Consider the following 17699-nt stretch of genomic DNA (forward strand, 5'->3'; position numbering starts at 1 on the left):
TGTGCCTCTAGATCCACCCCCCCCCCCCCCCCCCCCCCAGAGCCCAGCATCAGCCTGGAACATAATAGCTGCTCAGTTAACTCCACTGGTAAGAATGAATGGAAAGTCTGTCGCGCCTCAAGCGCCTGGGCGAGTCCCAGGCGCTTCAAAGATCCCTGCAGAACCCGAGCCTTTCGGGCCCTGCCCTCTCCAGCCAGTCTGTCCCCCTCTCCCAGACCCCGTCCCGCCCCCCCCAACCCCGGGGTCCCGCGGGGGGGGGGGGGGGGCAGGGCGGCCGGCTCTGGCCTCCCCGCTCCGGCTGCGGGAACTGGCGGCCCCGGGGGTGCTGGCTCTCGGGAGGGCGCCGGCCCCGGGCATGCTCAGAGCGCGCAGGTCCGGGCGGCGGCGACGGCGGCGGCGGCGGCGGCGGCGGCGGCGGGGGAGGAGGAGGGAGCGGTCGCCGCCGCCGCCGCCGCCGTGCGCTCGCGGGCCCGGGCGGAGCTGCGCAGTCCTCTCGCAGCTGCGCCAGGACAGCCGGCGCGCCGCCGTGCCCACAAGTTGCCGGCAGCGGAGCGCGGCGCCGCCTCCTCTGCTCGCGGCCCCCCTGCGCCCACCCCGCGGCGGCGGCCGGCTCCGGGACGAACGCCCCCGCGGACGCCGACCCCAGATGTAAAGCGGGGCCGCGGCCCCTGGCCCCCCGCCCCCCGCCCCCCACCCCCTGCCCCCGGCGCGATCGAGAGTCTCGCCAGCGTCTCCTCGGCCAAACCCCGGGCTGGAAGATGTGGCAGCCGGCCACCGAGCGCCTGCAGGTAAGGGGCGCCCGCTCGGCCGGCCGGCCGGCCGGGGGCCAGCCTGGAGGAGGAGGTGCCCCGGGCCCGAGGAGTCCGAGGGGGGGCGCCTGCGCCCCCTTGGCGGGGATTTGCCCGGAGCGGTCGTGGAAGAGCAGGATGCTGTCAGCTTAGCCCGGCGCCGCCGGGCACCCGGCGGGGGCCAGAGGGGGGGACGTTGACCAACGCATCGCTTCGGGCGTTACAACTTTTGGCTTCGGGTGTTTGTGTGCGTGTTGATATGTGGAAGCTTGCACTTTGTGACCAGCAATTTTAGATTGCATTCCGCGGGCACGATTTACTGATCTGGGGTTAGGGTTTTGGCATCCAGATTTTTTTTTTCCCGTCTTTTTTTCTCTCCGGGAAAGACAGAACAAATGATTTGTGGAAACATCCATTTGCCAGTGTAATTTGGAAATATCAAACTTGCTTTGACTTGGCCATGGTATGCTATTTATTTTATTTTATTTTATTTTATTTTATTTTATTTTATTTTATTTTATTTTATATTTCCGTTTATTTTATATTTTATTTTATTTTCCTGTTTGTTGGTGCTCTCCTTTCATCTCCCCCGAACTTCAGCTCCCCCAGATATTTGAAAATCGAAAGTTAAGTTCAGCTAGGAATAGTTATGCCCTGGGTCATTCCATCAAAAGTTTTTCAGTGCTGTCCACTGAGATGACAGACTGCCTTTAATTTGGATTCTGAAGCCAGGGTGACAGAAAGGGGGTCAAAATGAGAAGGAGGGATGTTTACAAAAAGGTGCTCATCCGGTGACACTTGGGACCCTGGAATTGCCCAGACTGCAAGGTTTGATGACTGCCTTTTGCTCGCAAATATTGCCAAGAAAGAGGGCGGTTACTCTGCCAGATAAAATCCACGGAAACCTGCACTTAAACTTTTGGCAGGCTGAGAGCCACATTGTTTCATAGTAAACTTTGAAGGAGTGTTTAAGTGGTAAAATACAGCGCCCTTGGAGGCTGAGCTAGTCGGAACACTTAGTATAGTTGAGGCCAGGAACCCTGGCTGGCTTGGGAGGTTTCTCAATGAAAATGTAAAGCTCCAAATACAAAATGCAGACTGTCCCTTAGGTGCGGGGGGAGGCTAACCTTTGCCATGAGTTTTCATACTGAGGATTAACCTGCAGAGGGCATTGCATTTTGCAGAAGCAGATGCCCCACAGCCTGTTTCCAAGCCTCCCCGGGTCTTTGGATTTGTGAGGAGTGGGTTCACATGAACAGAACCTGCGACACCAGGCCAGTTCCCCAGGGTCTCAAACAGACGAAACAAGAGAAGAGACCTTTAGTCTTGGACACAAGGTTGTAGGTGACCGGCCTCTAACCTCCTTGTCTTATTAAGAGAATATCAACATGGAGTCTGAGTGATTGACCAAAGGTAACGTAAATGTATTTCGGCTGTGACACCAGTTACCGGTTGTGCCATTTGAAGTCCCTGTCAGTTCAGGGCATGGCTTCTCTTCTGAAGGAAGGGGTGACCGAGGAGGATGGCGGGCTCCCTGTCCAGGTGATGAGGGTGGCTCTTTAGAAGTCCTTAGAGAGATAAGGCCAGACTTCCTTGAGGCAGCTTTTCTGGCCTGGTGTTCTGTACCTCTGCGAAGTTTGTGGATTTCGTCTCTTGGAGTTCTTTCTGCCGTCCTGTTTCGTTTAAGGTCTCCCTTGTGCTCCGGAGCACGTGACCCTGGGCAGGCGAGAGCTCTGTCTGGCTTGCATTCCGCATGGCGATCGTTCCTTTACTAGAAACGCCCTCCCCGGCTCTTGTGTGAAATTTACACCTGTGTGTTTGGCACGAGCCTGGATTGTTACAGTTGGCTCTTGCCTGCGTTTATTTCATTTTAAAGTGTGCTGTGGAAAGAGCCCGAGGTTTGGGCTTTTGAAAGCCCAGGTAAACATGGCTTAGGCCTGACTAAGATCAAATCACTGTTGGAAGGTACTTCCCGACGTGAGTGAGGCTCAGCTTCATGCTCCCCAAGTTTAAATTAGTAAACAAGCCTGGTTCGCTTGTGAAGGTGCAGCTCAAGCCTTGTGATTACAGTAGCGAGCCAACTGGAGAAAAATCTTCCTATTTGTGGCTTCTTTCCAAATAGCAGCTCGGCTCTTTTTAAAAACACACAATTTGTATGTTTTTACTTTTTGCTTCTGGGGGAGGGAGTTGTTGAGGGTGAGGTGGTGAGTGAGCTGTGCGTATTAATATTTTATTTACATTCCTGGTGGTTATGTTGGTCACGGTCCCTGTTTGCTGTCTGGGATTTTTTCTTCCCCTTGCTGCCCTCGAGGCACCACCGTATAGGAAGTTTGGTTGCTGATTCCTCAGCGAACGGGATGCTTTATCTCGCCCTGATTCTATGGCCGTGGAGACGGTGAGGGATGTTGTGCTGGATGGGGCTCCCACTCCTGAATGAAGTCCCAAGCGCCACCCTTCTCACACAAACCCTAACCTTCTCGTACGACCTCATTAATTTTTTTTTCCTCATTAATTTTTAATGCAAGAATGCAATCTAGATGAGCTGGGGTGAAGAAAATCCTTAAAGGAAGCATTCCCAGAGCTCCCGAATAGGACTAAGGACGAGGGAGCCAATTTATTGTACAAGCACCTAGAAACAAAAGAGGCGAGGGGAGGGAAGAATGGCATTTGTTTCTAAATTGATTTTATGCGTTCCTACTAGGTGATGCCCACTCCAAGAGTCTGTGGCCCTGGCGGTGTGGCAGAACCTTGCTTTGGCCTGACCGTGACCTTCTAGCTAACGTGGGTGTGGCAGCCAGCCTTCTTGGTCAGAACTGACATCTCTGACCAGGCTTGCTTATCACTATCGGTACTCACTTCTCTGCCAAACAAAATGATGCCGATATTTTCTGCTTTGGGGTGTAGCTGACTGATCCAAATCCAGTAACGGGGCGCAGGGACCTGTTGCCCCGAGCAGGGCTGAGCTGAGCTGGATAATTTCTCATTCAGTCACACACACCGCGCGGCAAGTTCATGTGCTCCCCTGAATGTTAAAACTTCTGTTGCATCCCACTGGAGCCCTGGCTGGGAGTTTCTGCCATTAAAAATAGAATAGGATCAAAAGGAATGTGAAGATTTCAATTGCCACCCCAACTTTTAAAGATGAATAAATATTAATTCTTCCCTTTTCACCTTCTCCACTGCACAGCGGCCTCTTTTTCTTGGAGGGACTCGGGAGAGTTCTACGTTTTTAAAGGAGCGGATCTGAGACAGGCTCCTCTCAGAAAAGCAAAGGGGACTTTTAGGGCTAGGGTATTGGTTTTTTAAAAGAGATGACATTACTTCCGGCCTTGATATTTTACAACTTGCATGGGCTTCTGAGTTGCCTCAATTGTTGGGTGGGCCAGATCCCTTAGAAATGACAGACTCATGCAGGCAGGAGTACAGACACGTTTAGCCACAGGCAGGTGTGTTTTCCCAGAGCATATGTCTCCAGTGAGCTACCAGATACATTTCTCTGCAGGCCAGGAGAGGAGGAGAGCAGGAGAAAGACGACTGGAGACAGAGCTCAAAACAAAGGAGGCCAACAGATCCTTGCCTGTCGTGGACTTATTACAAGGACAGAGTGGAATGTGATAGTAGGAATGTTTGAGAAGCAAGTTCCGGCAAATTCTAAGTGTGGAGTCTGTGCGACTGTCTTCTCGTGAGGCGATCCATTAGGGTTCCAATTTCCTCATTTGCCTGTCTTCCCTGAGACTGAAATTTCTCCATGGCAGACCCAGGCAATACGGAACTCCTATCCGTGAAGCTCACTCTTGGCTTCTCAGCCTGGATCATTTTCTTCCTCTCACTACTTTCCTTTTTACTCTCATTTTGTCCAATGGCTGAGCATTAGCGCCTTTAAAGCAGGGTGAAATGAGGAAGGATCAGAAGAAAACCAGATCCTGCCCTCTTTCGTTGCCAGTTAAACTTTGGGCTGGCAGAGAAGTTCATGTAAATAGAGCTTAAGTTTTATTGGAGGTAAAACTTGGCAGATTTTAGGAGGTAAGATTATGTTGCCCTTTCTCTGCCTTGCCTTATCTGATAGATTTCACCCTCACTTGGACTGTAGATTGTTCTAGACTTATTTCTCTACTTCTCTCTTTTCATCACTTCTCAGTGATGGAAGAACTGTCTAGAACGTCAGCTGGAGAGCGTTAGGCCAGGCCCGCCAGGCGGAGAGCAAACTTTGGCAAATATGACACTTTTCCGGGCAGACCACATTGACGAAAGATACACAGAGCAAGGAAGGAACGGGCAATGGCTCGTTTTTAGGGAGCACGTGTTGTGCGTGTGGCACGGGGCTGGGGGTTTTATTTGAATCATCTACTTCATTTACCTTCCATAGCCACTTTTATCCCCATTTTATAGTTAAAAAACCGAAATCCAAAGAGGTTAAACGATTTGGTCAGGGAAGGGTGGCTAGAAACGAGCTGAGCTGGAATTCCAACCAGGTGGTTTGGCTTCAGAGCTTGCTTCTTAACCACTTTTCTGTAGTACGAATGGATAAGACAAAGTAGGATGCTTTATTTTATTTTTGTGAATGCGTATTTATTTTTGAGAGAGAGAGAAAGAGCGCGAGCTGGGGAGGGCCAGAGAGGGAGACACAGAATCCCGAAGCAGGCTCCAGGCTCTGAGCTGTCAGCACAGAGCCCAAAGCGGGGCTCGAACCCACGAACTGCGAGATCAGGACCCGAGCCGAAGTCGGACGCTTAACCGACTGCGTCACCCAGCAGTTTGCTTTAGATGTGCTGGTGCTGTTGTCTATTAATAAATGGAATGGCAACAGTGGTGGGGTGAGTGACTCAGAGAGGCTGCTTTCGTATCTCTTGCGGTTGCCTGGGCTGACCAGGGCTCCCCTCATTTGGTGGCCCTCATCTTGGGGGAAGTAAGCTGTTATGTCGTACTTGAGCCGAGATTCCCAGGTGCCATTTAGAAGTCTCTTCAACTGGAACACATGGCATTTATCCACACTAGAGACCTTGAGAGCTGGTCACCCAGCCTGATCTTGTCTGAAGTCCTTCCACGTTTAGACCAAAAATGGGGGGAAGGGAGGAAGGAGGTTGGAGAGTTCGGGAGCATTTTCTTGGAAATAAGGGATAGCTGCTCTTAGCGAGGCACGGGTTTCTCACCAAATTGGTTTTAGATTTTGCGATTCTTTTCACCCCTTTTAGATGAGTTGAGTACAAAGCGTTGGGCGTCATTGTTTTTAAGGAAACATTGGAGTTGTTAATCTGAGGTCTTTCAGGAGCAGAATGTTAGCTTTACATCATTGGGTCTTTCTCTGGGTTTGTCAACAAACTGTCCCCCAAGTGACTTGCAAAATGTCAGCCTTGGAAAAAACTCTCTGCCCCCTGGTTACCCATTGCCTAATTGGGCTGTTTCTTGTTGACTGTACTGGGTTATCTGGGGCTGTTAGGCAACTTGTGCGTTTTGTTTGATGTTCCAGATTGGCTCTCTCCTCCCCGCTCCCTTTACACTGACTCCATCCTACTATGTGAATTAGTCCCGTAGACTGGATCCTGGAAGAGTCCATCCCGGACGGCCCCAAGGCGACTGGGGATCAGGCTGCCTTCCACAGGGCTTTCCAAAATAGCAAATAGCGGCAATTCAGGGAGTCGTTAGTGGTCAGCAAATAAAACTAGTCCAGCAACACTCAGTAACACCACAGTGTGCTTCGCTCGGCCCCCTTGGGCACAGATCTGAACGCAGCCTTTGTTGAAGTAGAGAAGGAAGAAATAGATGAGGTCTTTGTCCAAAGACCTCCTTGGAGTCCAGTGGAATTAGTTGCTATCATTTTATGTTAAAAAAGAGTTTTGATCCCAGTGTAGCTGCTAACCAGTGACACAGCATCAGAGTATTCACTGAGTCCAAACCCTCAGGCCAAGAACTGGAAAGGGACGGTCTCAGGAATAAGGCACAGACTTGTTTCGCGACCTTGGGCCTATTTCGGTGCTTCCAGAGTCTCATGAAGCTGACTCACCTAGTGCTCGTGTCACTTGGGTCCCTCACTTTGTTGAGGTCATCTTCCCCATGTCTGATGGCCCAGACCTCCTCCTTCTCCCCTCAGCTGTTGCCGCTGAAGTCTTATTTTGATAAGGGAGATTCCAATAGCGAGAAAAACACCACCTCCCTCTGTTTGTTGAAGCTTATACACCAGTTGAGTCTTTTTATCAGGGTGAGCCCTATATCCAGTGACTGGTGTCCTTACAAGGAGAGATTTGAAGGCACAGAGGAGGCATAGGAGAGAAAGCTGTGTGAAGACGGGCGGAGAATGGAGTTCTGCTGTCACAAGCCAAGGATTGCTAAGGATTCTGGCAGTCATCAAAAGCTAGAAGAATCAAGACTGTGTTCTTAGAACCTTTGCAGGAACCGTGACCCTGCCGCCATCTTGATTTGGGACTTCCAGCCTCCGGAAGCATGAGAGAATACATTTCTATTGTCTTAAGCCCCCCAATCTATAGTAATTTGTTATAGCAGCCATCATAAACTAATACAGTGATAACACCATGTTGCTCTTGACCACGTTCTCTGTATTTCTGAAAGTCTAGGGATGCCTGACTCTCATAAACTGGGACGAAATGAATGTGTCTATATAGCATGCTCTTTTTATACCGAGTGTGTGACTTTATTTGCGGTGGATTCAAAGAAAATGAAAACAGACGTTATAAAACAACGAAATTACTGCTTCTTCCTCCCTCGTCTGCTTCTGGTCAACATCCTAGGAAAGGTGGCAAACGGGGGCTGTGTTGCTAAAGGGAGCACGTCTGGAAAATACAATAAATGTGCTTCAAGAGGTAGTTAACGTTGGTCATGACAATTATGGGATGTGAAAAGTAGTTGCTTTTAGGCGGATCTCAGCGGTACTTTTCCAGGCAGGCGGAGACCAAGGGAAGGCTGGGGTTTTATGCTCAAAACAATCCAGATCGTCAGAGTGTCTGCAGGGTCTCCAACAGGGGCAAGTGTGGGTTGACTTTAGAGTCCGTCCGTGGCAGCCTCAGATTATTGTCTGGTTGATTGTTTGCATCCGGTTAGACATGGTGGTTTGTTTTCGCTTTTCACTTGGTAATTGTAAACATTATTAAAAAAAAAAAAACCTATTTCGATTGTGGAGCTCACTTTTAAGACAAAAGTTGAGCGTCATGAGGAGTCATCATGCTTGCTTTCCTGGGCTAGCTCCTCTTTATTTTATTTTATTAAAGAAAAAGTTTTTTTTTTTCTTAAGTTTATTTATATTGAGAGAGGGGAGAGAGAGAGAGAGAGAGAGCAAGGGAGGGACAGAGAGAGAGGCAGGGAGAGAACCGCAAACAGACTCTATGCCACCAGCACAGAGCCCGATGCAGGGCTCGAACTCACAAACTGTGAGGTCATGACCTGAGACGAAACTAAAAATAAGACACTTGACCGACTGAGCCGCCCAGGCGCTCCTGGCTCTTCTTTTCGATGCAGCAGCTATGGCAGCAGAGACACTTGCAAGCCCGCCAAGGGCAAGGAGCCTGGGTTAGAGCCTCTCCAGTTGTAAAATGCTGTTTTCCCTTTCATTCTGTTCCTCAGGAAGGAGTGAATACTGCACATGGGGAAGGGAGGGGAGAGGAGAGCTGCCGCTGAGAAAGAGCCTCCTTCGTTGTCATCCTGAGAATAGTCCCACTGGTCTTGATCCCTTGTCCTGGTCCCTTGGAGACCCCGTCCCTGCCTCACAGCTTCTTTGTTAATTGTGGGTCTGAGGATAAACACACAGCTTCCTCGGGCTCGGGTGCCTTTCCATCAGGAACCGGCTGGCACTTCCCAGGTGTGTGTGACACCCCTGCGTACAAGCCACCCATGATGTGGGATAGCGGAGACAGCCGTCCACACTCTGAGTCTTCTGTAGATATTCCCTGGGAACCGAGCTGCGGGCCGGGGGGCCACGGTGCCGACAGGTGGCTCTTCTGCGTTGGGCCTGAAATTCTTGGTAGCCTAGTGCCTTAGTTTCCTAGCGCTGCCACAAGCTGGGCGTCCTAAGCAACAGGAATTTGTTGTTGTCTCACCCATCTGGAGGCTGGGGGTCTAAAATCAAGGGGTCGGCAGGTTTGGCTTCTTCCGAGGCGGAGAATCTGTTCCATGCCTCCCTCCTAGCTTCTGGTGGTTTTCTGGAAATCTTAGATGTCCCTTGGCTTGCTGGCAGGATCCCCAGGTTGCACCTGGCGTTCTCCCTGGGTGTGTCCCTGTACCTAAATTTCTGCTTTGCAGAAGGGCGCCAGCCACGGTAGATCAGGGGCCCGCCCTCCTCTGGTCCAGCTCATCTTAACCAGTTACATCTGCAATGCCTGTTTCTAAGGTCACATTCTGAGGCGTGGGGGCTTAGGATTGCAGCATATGAATCTTTGGAGAGGCACGATTCAGCCCGTAACACCTACTTTCGAATTTTCTTTTGAGTATCCTCCGTGCACCGATATATTTCTCCCTGCTTGAACCAACCACGGGGGTGGGCGGGGGGGGTGGGTGGGAAGCAATGAGAATTTTTTTCCAGATGGTGGTGCAGATGTGAAATGGAGTCGCATACCTGCTATACGTCATGGCTACTGTTTTATATTAGGTTTGACTAAAAAATTACAAAACGATATCTGCTTAGGGTAACAGGGTAACAAATCAGACAGCTTGGAAGTGTGTTAAGTTAATAAGCTTGTCCGTTTCTCTGTTCCCAAGTCTATCCATGAAGGAAACTCATATAACCTGTCTGGTAATGATTTTTCCACAACTTTGTCCAGGTTTTTGCAAAAATATACAAATGAATAGGTGCATATTTAGGTCTTTCTCATGTATTTCAATAATATATATATATATATTTGTGGTTTTATATATGTATATTATTGAAATATATTTGTGGTTTTATATATATTATTGAAATACATGCATATTTAGGTCTTTTTATGTATTTCAATAATATATATACTTGTTTATATAATAATAATAATATGTATTTGTGTATATATTTATACATATATATACACACATATATATATATACACACACACACATATATATGTGTATATATATATATGTATATATATATATATATATACATATATATATATATATATAAAACCATGAATGTTGTTTGCTTTACAAACCATCCATGGTTCTGCTTTCCATGGTTTCAATTACTTGCAGGCTGGCAACTACAGTCCAGAAACACACGATCCTTCTTCTGACAGATCATTAGAAGGTCAGTAGTTGCCCAAGGTTACATGATGATGCTGACATCATTTGCCTTATTACAAGAAGAAGGATGAGTACAGGATAATAAGGTATTTTTAGAGACAGAGAGAGACCACATTCCCTTAACTTCAGTGACAGTATATTGCGATAATTGTTCTATTTTACTATCGGTGATTGTTGTTCATCTCTTACTGTGCCTAACTTACAAGTTAAAATTTGTCCTAGGTATGTATGCGTGGGAAAAAACATAGCATATAGGGGGTTTGGTACTCTCTGCGGTTTCCGACATCCACTGGGGTCTTGGAACATATTCCCTATGGATGTTGTGGGGGGGGGGGGTTACTGTACATGTAGGTCCAACTCATTCTTTTTAAGTATCTGCATAGAATTTGTGGTGCAGTTGGGACCACAGGTGGTTCCGTCCTCTCTCTGTCAGGGCTTGTCCGGGGGCGTGTCCATCTTCTTTCATTGTTCTCGTGCAGGCAGTACTGTTTTAACTCTCTGGGCACATCCTTACATACGTGTGGTTCTATTTCTTTAGACCGGACCAGAGGCATTGGATGTGTGCAAATTTTATGTTTTAGCGGCTGTTAAAGAAGGCCTTTTTTGAGAATTCTGCTTTTGGATCAGAAGTGTGTACTATCCTGGTAAAGGTGCAAAGTTTGCTGGAGAAAGGATAGTCTTTTCAACAAATGATGCTAGGGCAGTTGGATATCTGCGTACAACCCCCCAACTTTGATCCTGACATCATACATCTGGTGTATAGAAACTCACAATTCATCACAGGCCTAAATGCAAAGCCTTAAAACTGGGAAGCTTGCAGACAAAGGCAGTAGATCTTTGTGACTTTTTATGCATCAGTATAAACATTCCTAAAATCAAGGTAATGAACAGCCCGAAGTTTCTTTGGACTGGGCAAAGATTTCTTAGAACAATAGCAAAAAAGTGATCCATAAAAGGAAAACTTGATTACATTGGACTTCATCAAAATAAAACCTTTTGCTCTTTAAGCAATAAAGACAAGAGAATGACTAGATGAGACACAGAGTGGGAGAAGATACTTGCAAATCTGTGGGAAAGGACTTGTGTCCGGGATATCAAGATAGTGGATAAGATGATAAACACCCCAATTAAAAAAAAAAAAAAAAAGCAAACGTTGTGAACAAAGAAGTTATATGGACAGGAAATAAGCACAGGAAGCTGTTGAACATCATTAATCATCAAGAAAATGCAAATTGAAACCACTGTGAGATATCACTACATACCTATAGCATAGCTAAAAGTAAAGAGGGGCGCCTGGGTGGCTCAGTAGGTTAAGTGTCCGACTTCAGCTCAGGTCACGATCTCATGGTCTGGGAGTTTGAGCCCCATGTCGGGCTCTGGGCTGATGGCTCAGAGCCTGGAGCCTGCTTCCGATTCTGTGTCTCCCTCTCTCTCTGCCCCTCCCCTGTTCATGCTCTGTCTCTCTCTGTCTCAAAAATAAATAAACGTTAAAAAAAAATTAAAAAACAAATAAAAGTAAAGAGACTTCAAGCATACCTTGTGTTGGTGAGGATGTGGATGAACTGGAGTGCTTAGTCCTGGTGGGGATGGAAAGTGATGGAAAGCACATTAGCGGATCTGAGAATCGGATGGGGGGACAGATTTTGAAGAGGCTTGAACAAGGGTTTGGGAGTGATGGATGTGTTCAACATCTTGATTATGGTGATGGTTTCATGGGCTTCTACATAGGTCAAGGCTTTGGAAATTACGCAGTGTATTACATGTTGACTATCCCTATAGGAAGGTGTCTGGGGCACCTGGGTGGCTCAGTTGGTTAAGCTTCCGACTTCGGCTCAGGTCATGATCTCACAGTTTGTGAGTTCGAGCCCCGTGTTGGGCTCTGTGCTGACAGCTTGGAGCCTGGAGCCTGCTTCAGACTTTCTCTGCCCCTCTCTCTGCCCCTTCCCCACTCACCCTCTGTCTCTCTCTCAAAAATACATAAACATTAAAAAAAATTAAAAAAAAAAGAAAGGTGTTCAAACAAGGGTATAGGAAGTAGTCATTGTATGGCAGGCACGTGCTAGGTGTTGGGGAAACTAACAATACACGGTTTCTGTCCTCACTTCTGTCAGTGCTCTGTAGCCTTCACATCCTTTTCACTGGCATGTAAATAACAAACTGTATTTTTCTTAGAGTTCCATTCGCTCCTTTAAATACGTTCCTTTATTTAATCCTTGAGATGGCATGTTTCATCCATCTCTGTTTGCCTAAGGATCCTAAGTTGTAACTAATAGTTGAACAAGAGAAGAAATCCCACCCAAAGGGTAGATGGTTCAGGTTGGTGCCTTGGTGTTCCATCCGTCATTCAGGATGGCTCCTTTCTTGTTGTTGCTCTTGGTGGTGTTTCTTGCTTCTTTCCAGCCTGTCCAGAGGGGCTCAGTCCTCAGAGGCCTTTTTTGCCCTATGTGCCAACACCTGGCTCCGACCCTAGTGGCCAGTAGACTCGGGATTGTGCTGTTGAATGGGTACCTTTTGTGGGTTGTGGCTCCATGACTGGATGGGCCACCTTCCTGATATTCCTCCTCTTGCGATAGAAAACAGAATACATCACGCAAAACCATGGGTGGGTCTTGTTTCCAGTTTACAGATGTGATGTGTCTAGCAGACGTAGGGTCGAGATTTCTTATGGAATAATTCTTTTTCTCATGAGTATGGCAACTCAGAAATTTACACAGCACATAGCAACTTCACCCATGGCCACTGAACTTTAGAATGCTATTGAGAAGCATTCACAGAAATAATCTTAATCTAGTTTACAAACATTTTTTTTCCTTTTCAAGGAGGAAAACTTAAGGCACTTGCCTCGATACCTTTTATTTATTTATTTTTTTATTTTATTTGTTTGAGAGAAAGAGAGATAGTGCTCGTGTGAGAGCGAGGGAGGGGCAGAGAGAGAAGGAGAGAGAGATCCCGAGCATGCTCCACCCTGTCAACGCAGAGCCTGACACGGGGCTCGATCCCACAAACCACGAGATCGTGACCTGGGCTAAAATCAAGAGTCAGACGCTTGACTGACTGGGCCACTCAGGCGCCCCAAGACCGTGGGGTTTTTAATCAGGCACGCGTGGAAATAAATCTTGGCTGCCTTGGGGCACCTGGGTGGCTCAGTCGGTTAAGCGTCCGACTTCGGCTCAGGTCATGATCTTGCCGTCTGTGAGTTCGAGCCCCGCCTCGGGCTCTGTGCTGACAGCTCAGAGCCTGGAGCCTGTTTCAGATTCTGGGTCTCCCTCTCTCTGACCCTCCCCCGTTCACGCTCTGTCTCTCTCTGTCTCAAAAATAAATAAATGTAAAAAAAAAAAAAAAAAATTAAAAAAAAATCTTGGCTGCCTCACTTATTAGAGGTTACTTCCAGGGCCTCTGATCTGTATCCTCAACTTCAAAATGGGAGTGATGACATTTAGCTCTTGACTCTTCATTGAGGTATGGAATACGCAAGCTTAGCATGGTAACTGGCACGTTAATGGGAGTCAGTAAATACGAATTTCTTCCCCTCCTTTGGTTTCCATAGCCGCATAGCATTTTAGGGCTAGATGGATAATAGAGTTTTGGTGTTTCTCAAAGTGTGTTCCATGGAGCAAGAGTTTATTTAGTGAGTCTTGCCACGAAGGGTTCAGTTGGGGGAAGCAGTGGGTGACAGAAACTGAGTCTGGTTTGCTGCAGGATGACTTTTAACCTTTCAGGTGCCAGTGGCCCGTGAATTTCCACGTGAGGGGGGAAGGGAAGCCAGCCCTTCCTGAAGGAACATCCCGCAGCCCAGAGCACTTCCGTAAAGAACTTGATCTCCTTTAAGTTGACAAACGGGGGGCCTGAGGCTTGGCTGTCGCGTCCCAAAATGTTTCCTTTGGCACCTTCCGTGTATATAAACACTTTACAAATTAGTTTCCAGGATTGAAAAATTAGAGGAATTTATAAGGAAATCTGGACTTTCTGATGCTCTTGGAAAGTGGGAGGTTCAAACCACAGTGTGTTCCGATATGGTGACCAGCGGCCAGCGCTGCTCCACGTGGACGGGAGGTGGCTTCTCGCTTGTCCCAGGCCTTAAAGAGCAGGCATCACTAAGTCACGTAAGCCAATGGGCCTGTGGGCACTGGGGCTGGGGACCCTGCTCCTTCGTTTGGCTGGTGGGAAATCTAAATCCAAAGCTCATAGAGTCCTTGGAACCAGGAAAAGATTCTCGGTCTTCTGACTTTTAAAGGCCAATGTGCTAGAAAGTTTTGTGACTGCAGTTATTTGCTTAGCATCCTCCGTTGTTCTGCCAGCACAACTCAGGGGGCCCACCTTCAGGTGTCAGTTTTTCTCCCCTCTTTTCCCGGAGCGGGGTGCCAGCGTCTTCGCGATGGGAGGGGGGACGCACCATTGCCCCTTCTCTCCAGGGCACAGAGAAGCATGGGAACCGGAAGTGTCCTTGCCCATGGCATCTGCTGATCTTGAACATGGTGGGGGGGGGGGGGGGAAGGGCGTCCAGGCAGAAGTGGGAGGCGTCTCTGCCTCTTCACCAAACCCAGGTCACCGTTTCCTGCGTTTCCCATGTCAGGCAAGTGGAAACTTCTCATTGGTACGGTATTGGCTCATTTTGAGCATTTTTACTGCCAAACATTGGAACAGATTGCTTCCAAAAAGGGGGGAATTTAGAGGAAGGAGAATGGTTTTTAACTTAATGGCTTTTAACATTTTCCTCACAGGTTATTGGCCTCTGAAGAACCGTTCAGATGCTATTTCAGGAAACCCAACGTGAAAGACATCTTTCATGGTGATAGCACCTTGATATTTAAGAATTCCTGTTGCCACCAAAAGAAGGAAAAGACACACAAAAAAACCCCCAAACCCAAAAAACAAAAAACCCAAACACCCCCAAACCACTCAAAATCACACTGTAGATGTTTTCTGATCCTCTTAGGAAGATCAAATATTCTGATTTTCCTTACCTTCCCAGATATTCTGCTGTTCCCCTTAGCTCTGCCCATTCCTGCAGAATTAGGAGATTCTGATGACTTTTAGCATCAAAAGTACATGGAATTAACCAGAAAGTGGCTTTACCTATAAACTGATGGATTAGACCTCTCACGCTCAACCAATCTCCTTGGTTCGTGATGGCATAAATGCTGTGTATGTCCCAGTTTCTCTGTCTAGTTACTCATTCCCCTGTCTGGTTAGGTTTGAGACAGTTCCCTGTTGTTCCTTGATAACTATTCTGAAAATTATCCTACATTATAATCAGACTCAAGAGTAGGGTTATTATTTATCTATCCAGCCTTCTAGCTGATCAAATTTAATATTTTTTGCCACAGCCACTTTTAAAACCAGAAATTCATCTGAAATAGTTTCTGCTGCCTGAAGTTAACTCTGCACTAGCAAGAAAGGAAAGAGATGATGCTGGCTGCAGAACAGAAAACCCCTGGCCAATCTAAAACCTCAGCAAATACAATTATGTATTAGATTCTTATGCAGTTCTGAAAGGATTAGTTTTTGGTTCGTAAAGAAAGAAATCTAAATGCTTTTGAAGTAGTTTTCAGTAAAAGCTCGAAATACCGCTCATGCATTCAAACAAGGTTGAACTAAAACCCCACAAATAACAATCAAATAATGAAGGGTTTAGTTGTACCTGAAAACCTAGGATAGCTACTGTAACTAGCCTGAAACTTTCAGCTCTGAGCTTCCTGGCAGCCTAAGTAAGAAGAGAAACATGATGAATTACTTAGCCCTCATTATCTAATAAAAGAATGTCCATCAGCTCATCTGGAGCCCCAAGTGTTTTCCTAAATTGAAGACCCTAGAGATTACCATGGGGTTCTTTTTTAAAAAAAGTTACTTATTTTGGAGAGAAAGAGACAGAGCGAGAGAGCAAGCTAGAGAGAAGGGCAGAGGGAGAGAGAGAGAGAGAAAGGCACGGCTCAATCCTACAACTCTAGGATCATGACCTGAGCCCCAAATCAAGAATTGGATGCTCAACTGACTGAGCCACCCAGGTGCCCCACTGTGGGGTTCTCTGTATGGAACATTTGCAACAGACTCTTGGGTGATAATATTAACTGTAGGTTTTGACAAAGTTGCCTCTAAAAGTCGAAAAAATAAACAGTTTAGTAGGGATGCTAAGACGGTTTATGTAGCGGTTGAAGTGGACATCTGTGAGTTTTTTCTGCCCAGCTTCATTCCCCATCTTCTGGTAACAGCACCCTGATCACATTTTCGGGAATTCTTCTCCCTGTCCTGTGGGCGGGGGACTGTCAGTGTGTCACCTTCTAGCTGTGGCATCCACGTGTCCCCCAGTATCTAAGTTAATAAGACACTTTCTCCCTAAAGTTGGGATCCTGAGCAGGGTGGCAAAAGGCTGAAAGTCACCAGAACTGATTATTTTGAGCACTGAGACCTGCAGTCCTGCTGCATAGACCCCAGGAGCTTCTTCTTCTTCTTTTTTTTATTTTTTTTATTTTTTTAACATTTATTTATTTTTGAGACAGAGCGCATGAACAGGGGAGGGTCAGAGAAAGAGGGAGACACAGAATCTGAAACAGGCTCCAGGCTCTGAGCTGTCAGCACAGAGCCTGACGCGGGGCTCAAACCCATGGACCACGAGATCATGACCTGAGCCGAAGTCGGACGCTTAACCGACTGAGCCACCCAGGCGCCCCAGCCCCAGGCGCTTCTTGATCCCCATCCTTTCTGAGCTTGGTCCTTCCTTCCTCCTTTCAATTTGATGTCACTCTGATAGTTTGTTTTTTTCTTCTCATGAGAGCTGGAGTTGTTGTCTCCTGCTTGCAACCACAAACTCTGATTGCTACACAGGAAGAATTTTCCTTGAACCCTCTGATGCTCAGCCTTCAAATTTTGTGTGACAACACGCGTTGTGTGGAACAGAGCTCGTGGGCAGAGAAAAGCGAGGCAGCCAGGCCGGAAGGGTCTCCGGGATGCGGACCTGAGGGTCATGGCCGCGCACATGTCCTTCCTTATGGGAACACTTCCCTCGTCCACTGTGTGCGTGCTCCACTGGGAGACGAAGAAAGGGTGCGGACATCTTCCCCCCTGGAATTTTTTGTGCACACAGCCTTACGTTCCTGAACAAAAAGAATCCTCATTATCCCACAGCCCTGGCCTGCGGCTTTCATGCTCTGGCCCCATCGCCGGAGAATGATTTTTGTCCTCGTTGTTTATCACGGTGTAGTCCTGCTGTTGGCATCTGCTATAAATCTTCAGGTTTTTGTAACTTGGATGCCGCTCTCACCTTTCTGCCAAATCTCTGTCCTGAAGAAGTGGCCTATCATTTTAAGTAATGATGCTTTTACTACATCCAACACAAATAAAGTACTTTTGGTGCACGTTATAAAATGAATCCCCTCTTGTCTCCGGGTCTGGGGTAGAAATAGTATCAGGGATGCATACAGCCATTTGGGCCAAAATAGCCAAAAAGACACAGTCCCAGGCTGTCTGAGTCTTAGTTCTCGAGAAATATCTGTAGTTGTTGGTTAAAAATGTGAATGGCTCCGTAAGTTCACTCTAGGACAGTGTGGGCTCTCTAGCCCAGAAAGTTAAATACGTCCAGTGTTGGCAGCCTTGACCTTCTGGGTGGAGAATGTAGTTCACTCGTCTTCAAGACCTGCTTTGCCACTTTGATTTAATACGAGGCGGAAATCTTCAAAACAAAGCTCTGTGAATCCA

The 17699-nt window shown here is 47.4% G+C and overlaps 1 protein-coding gene across 2 annotated transcripts in view; it reads left to right on the forward strand.

Annotated features, from left to right (window-relative positions):
* The first annotated feature begins 647 nt into the window (after positions 1-647).
* The window catches only part of PID1 (phosphotyrosine interaction domain containing 1), a 228811-nt gene continuing 211759 nt past the window's right edge, over positions 648-17699 (forward strand). The window contains exon 1 of one of the 2 annotated variants that reach the window (XM_019445684.2): positions 648-788. In XM_019445684.2, the coding sequence (XP_019301229.1) occupies positions 759-788 (30 nt within the window). In that variant the 5' untranslated portion in view covers positions 648-758. The remainder of the gene's footprint in view (positions 789-17699) is intronic. The other variant, XM_019445682.2, reaches the window with a different exon arrangement.

This window comes from Panthera pardus, unplaced genomic scaffold, assembly GCF_024362965.1.
Source record: "Panthera pardus isolate Hobbes unplaced genomic scaffold, ASM2436296v1 HiC_scaffold_10, whole genome shotgun sequence".
Classification (NCBI taxonomy): domain Eukaryota; kingdom Metazoa; phylum Chordata; class Mammalia; order Carnivora; family Felidae; genus Panthera; species Panthera pardus.